Here is a 4,499-nt window from a genome sequence, read left to right as displayed (position 1 = left end):
GCTCCAGGACAGCTCGTCCCTTGGTGCGGGGGGCCTTGGTGGTGCTAATGTAACACGCGTGGTCAGTGGTTCTGGGGCAGTTCCATCTATTTAGTCGGTAATCTGATTAATCGGTCGTCTGCCTTACACTTGATGTGTGTGTCCACCCTGTGACGTCTCCGCATCCTCTTGCCCAGGGTCATCCTGGTCACCAGCCTGGACGCCGCCACCACCTTCGAGGAGCTGTGTGCGGAAGTGAGGGAGATGTGCAGCCTCCCCCAGGGCCAGCCGCTCACCCTCAAGTGGGTGGACAGTCAAGGTGACCCTTGCACTGTGTCTTCCCAGATGGAGCTGGAGGAGGCCTTCCGCCTGTCCTGTCAGCGCAGGAGCGACGGGCTCATCATTCAGGAATACATCTACCGCCGCCGCGGAGCCCGAAGATGGAGGAAGCTGTACCGCGCCAACGGCCACCTCTTCCAAGCCAAGCGCTTTAACAGGAGAGCGTACTGCGGCCAGTGCAGCGAGAGGATATGGGGCCTCACCAGGCAGGGCTACCGGTGCGTCAACTGCAAACTGCTGGTCCATAAGGGCTGCCACGTGCTCGTCCCGCTGACCTGCCAGAGGCATATGGATCCCGTCATGCCATCCCAGGAGCCTCCGGTAGATGACAAGGACGACGACGTGGACCTGGCTCCCGAGGAGACCGATGGCATTCCTTACATCTCCTCCTCCCGGAAACGTGACAGCATTAAAGATGACTCGGAGGACCTCAAGCCGGTCATCGACGGGATGGACGGCATCAAGATTTCTCAGGGGCTGGGGCTGCAGGACTTCGACCTCATCAGGGTCATCGGGCACGGGAGCTACGCCAAGGTCCTCCTGGTGCAGCTCAAGAAGAACGACCAGATCTACTCCATGAAGGTGGTGAAGAAGGAGCTGGTGCACGACGACGAGGACATCGACTGGGAGCAGGGGACCGTCCCCCAGCACCGCTCGGGGACGCACAGACCCGCCCTGTGGCTTCCCAGGCTCCCAGCTTGCCTCAGCCGCTAGACTCAGAGCCGGGGCATAAATCGAAATATCGCTATCATTCCAGCGGAGTCTTTAAGTTGGGCTTTTGCGCGGCTGGTGTGGCTCAGTGGTTGAGCATTGACCAATGAAGTCACGGTTCGATTCCCGGTCTGGGCTCATGCCCAGTTGCAGGCTGAGTCCCCAGTGTGGGGCGTGCAGGAGGCAGCTGATCCGTGATTCTCTCTCATCATTGATGTTTGTATCTCTCTCCCTCCCTCTCTGAAATCAATAAAAAATATGTATATTTTAAAAGGTTGGTTTTCATTTTGAATTGGGGCTTTCACATGTTCAGGGCTCCGAGGGGTGTCTGTGGGCCCACGAGCGAGGCTGGGGCAGCCGTGGCCGACCAGCCGCGTGGCGGGCGGGAGTGTGAAAAGGTCACCGTTTCCTGTCGCTGGTCACTTTCTCTAACGCTGGGCTGCTAGTTGGTTAAAATGCCCTGTTTTGGCAGCTCTTTCTACAAACGAGGCTCAGATACGGAGTTCACCTGGTCCCCTTTGGTATTGGGGTGCGAGCACGTGTATGTGCGGCAGCATCACAGCCGTGGCGTAACACCCCGTCGTTTTCCAGGTTCAGAGGAAGGCTGCTTTAGCTTGGTTTCCATCTTCCTAAGCTTCTGTTTTAATAAGTTACCGGGAGGCCTGGGGTCGTGTGACAGTATTTAGTGGTGAACTGCGTCCGGAGAACGGAGTGTAGTGAGCGTTCAGACGTCGACTTCCAGAGGGACTGTGGGCCCCTCCCCTCGCACTAACTTAGTGCCCCTGACGCCCCGTAACCCCGGGTCCTGTAGGGGGGACTGGGGCGGACGCGCATGTGCTTGGTTCCCAGTCTTTGCCTTTCTTTTTTAAAAAATATTTTTTTATTACTTTCAGAGAGGAAGGGAGAGAGAGACAGAAACATCAATGATGAGAGTGAATCATAGATCTGCCGCCTCCTGCTCGCCTGCCACTGGGGATCGAGCCCGCCACCCGGGCATGTGCCCTGACCGGGAATCGAGCCTGGGACCCTTCAGTCCGCAGGCCGACGCTCTATCCACTGGGCCTCACCGGCCAGGGCTCTTTGCCTTTCTGAGCATCTCCCAGAAGCAGGGGATCTTTGGCCACGCGGGCTCTGGGCACGTGTGTGGTCAGCCCAACCTGCCGCCTTCCCCTGAGACTGTACCTGTGACAGACACTCGGTGCTAACTCTCCCCCCTCTCCCCCCTCCCTGTGCAGTGTTCCCGAGCACCCCCGAGCAGCCCGGCATGCCGGTTGGTTAAAATGCCCTGTTTTGGCAGCTCTTTCTACAAACGAGGCTCAGATACGGAGTTCACCTGGTCCCCTTTGGTATTGGGGTGCGAGCATGTGTATGTGCGGCAGCATTACAGCCGTGGCGTTTAAACACCTCGTTTTCCAGATTCAGAGAAAGGTTGCTTTAGCTTGGTTTCCATCTTCCTAAGCTTCTGTTTTAACAAATTACCGGGGAGGCCTGGGGTTTAGTGGTGAACTGCGTCCGGAGAACGGAGTGTAGTGAGCTTCCAGGCGTCGCCTTCCAGAGGGACTGCGGGCCCCTCCCCTCGCACAGGCTGAGTCCCCAGTGTGGGGCGTGCAGGAGGCAGCTGATCCGTGATTCTCTCTCATCATTGATGCTTGTATCTCTCTCCCTCCCTCTCTGAAATCAATAAAAAAATATGTATATTTTAAAAGGTTGGTTTTCATTTTGAATTGGGGCTTTCACATGTTCAGGGCTCCGAGGGGTGTCTGTGGGCCCACGAGCGAGGCTGGGGCAGCCGTGGCCGACCAGCCGCGTGGCGGGCGGGAGTGTGAAAAGGTCACCGTTTCCTGTCGCTGGTCACTTTCTCTAACGCTGGGCTGCTAGTTGGTTAAAATGCCCTGTTTTGGCAGCTCTTTCTACAAACGAGGCTCAGATACGGAGTTCACCTGGTCCCCTTTGGTATTGGGGTGCGAGCACGTGTATGTGCGGCAGCATCACAGCCGTGGCGTTTAAACACCCCGTTTTCCAGGTTCAGAGGAAGGCTGCTTTAGCTTGGTTTCCATCTTCCTAAGCTTCTGTTTTAATAAGTTACCGGGAGGCCTGGGGTCGTGTGACAGTATTTAGTGGTGAACTGCGTCCGGAGAACGGAGTGTAGTGAGCGTTCAGACGTCGACTTCCAGAGGGACTGTGGGCCCCTCCCCTCGCACTAACTTAGTGCCCCTGACGCCCCGTAACCCCGGGTCCTGTAGGGGGGACTGGGGCGGACGCGCATGTGCTTGGTTCCCAGTCTTTGCCTTTCTTTTTTTAAAAATATTTTTTTATTAATTTCAGAGAGGAAGGGAGAGAGAGACAGAAACATCAATGATGAGAGAGAAACATAGATCGGCTGCCTCCTGCATGTCTGCCACTGGGGATCGAGCCCGCAACCCGGGCGTGTGCCCTTGACCGGGAATCGAACCTGGGACCCTTCAGTCCGCAGGCCGACGCTCTGTCCACTGAGCCACACCGGCCAGGGCTCCTTGCCTTTCTGAGCAACTCCCAGAAGCAGGGATCTTCGGCCACGCGGGCTCCGTGCACGTGTGTGGTCAGCCTGGTTTAGTGGTGAACTGCGTCCGGAGAACGGAGTGTAGTGAGCGTTCAGACGTCGACTTCCAGAGGGACTGTGGGCCCCTCCCCTCGCACTAACTTAGTGCCCCTGACGCCCCGTAACCCCGGGTCCTGTAGGGGGGACTGGGGCGGACGCGCATGTGCTTGGTTCCCAGTCTTTGCCTTTCTTTTTTAAAAAATATTTTTTTATTACTTTCAGAGAGGAAGGGAGAGAGAGACAGAAACATCAATGATGAGAGTGAATCATAGATCTGCCGCCTCCTGCTCGCCTGCCACTGGGGATCGAGCCCGCCACCCGGGCATGTGCCCTGACCGGGAATCGAGCCTGGGACCCTTCAGTCCGCAGGCCGACGCTCTATCCACTGGGCCTCACCGGCCAGGGCTCTTTGCCTTTCTGAGCATCTCCCAGAAGCAGGGGATCTTTGGCCACGCGGGCTCTGGGCACGTGTGTGGTCAGCCCAACCTGCCGCCTTCCCCTGAGACTGTACCTGTGACAGACACTCGGTGCTAACTCTCCCCCCCTCTCCCCCTCCCCGTGCAGTGTTCCCGAGCACCCCCGAGCAGCCCGGCATGCCGTGCCCTGGAGAAGACAGTGAGTACTGCCCGCCTCGTCCTCGGACTCTGTCGGGCCGCGGGCTGAGCGTCGACGTGTTTGCCCGCGAGGGGAAGTGGCGTTTGGGTGGCCTGTGGCTTAGGCCCGTTCGCTCGCCCATGACGACTCACGGGAGTGAGCAGTGGCGGACCGCCCGCCTGTGGGTTTTCACTGGCTGGTGTCCCTGCCTTTCCCTGTGTCTGTCCCGTGAGGGAGCGTGGCCCTTGGGGAGGTACCGCCAGTCCTGGGCACGCCCTGAGCTTCCCCGGGAGGGAAG

The 4,499-nt window shown here is 58.1% G+C and overlaps 1 protein-coding gene across 1 annotated transcript in view; it reads left to right on the top strand.

Annotated features, from left to right (window-relative positions):
* The window catches only part of LOC106726938 (protein kinase C zeta type-like), a 13,543-nt gene that overhangs the window by 5,354 nt on the left and 3,690 nt on the right, over nucleotides 1–4,499 (top strand). The window contains exons 2-4 of the mRNA XM_014543763.1: nucleotides 388–970; nucleotides 2,265–2,299; nucleotides 4,172–4,222. Of these exons, the coding sequence (XP_014399249.1) occupies nucleotides 388–970; nucleotides 2,265–2,299; nucleotides 4,172–4,222 (669 nt within the window). The remainder of the gene's footprint in view (nucleotides 1–387; nucleotides 971–2,264; nucleotides 2,300–4,171; nucleotides 4,223–4,499) is intronic.

Source organism: Myotis brandtii, unplaced genomic scaffold (assembly GCF_000412655.1).
Source record: "Myotis brandtii unplaced genomic scaffold, ASM41265v1 scaffold334, whole genome shotgun sequence".
Taxonomy (NCBI): domain Eukaryota; kingdom Metazoa; phylum Chordata; class Mammalia; order Chiroptera; family Vespertilionidae; genus Myotis; species Myotis brandtii.
Note: the sequence above shows the minus strand (reverse complement) of the source record. Positions and strands in the feature narration are given on the sequence as shown.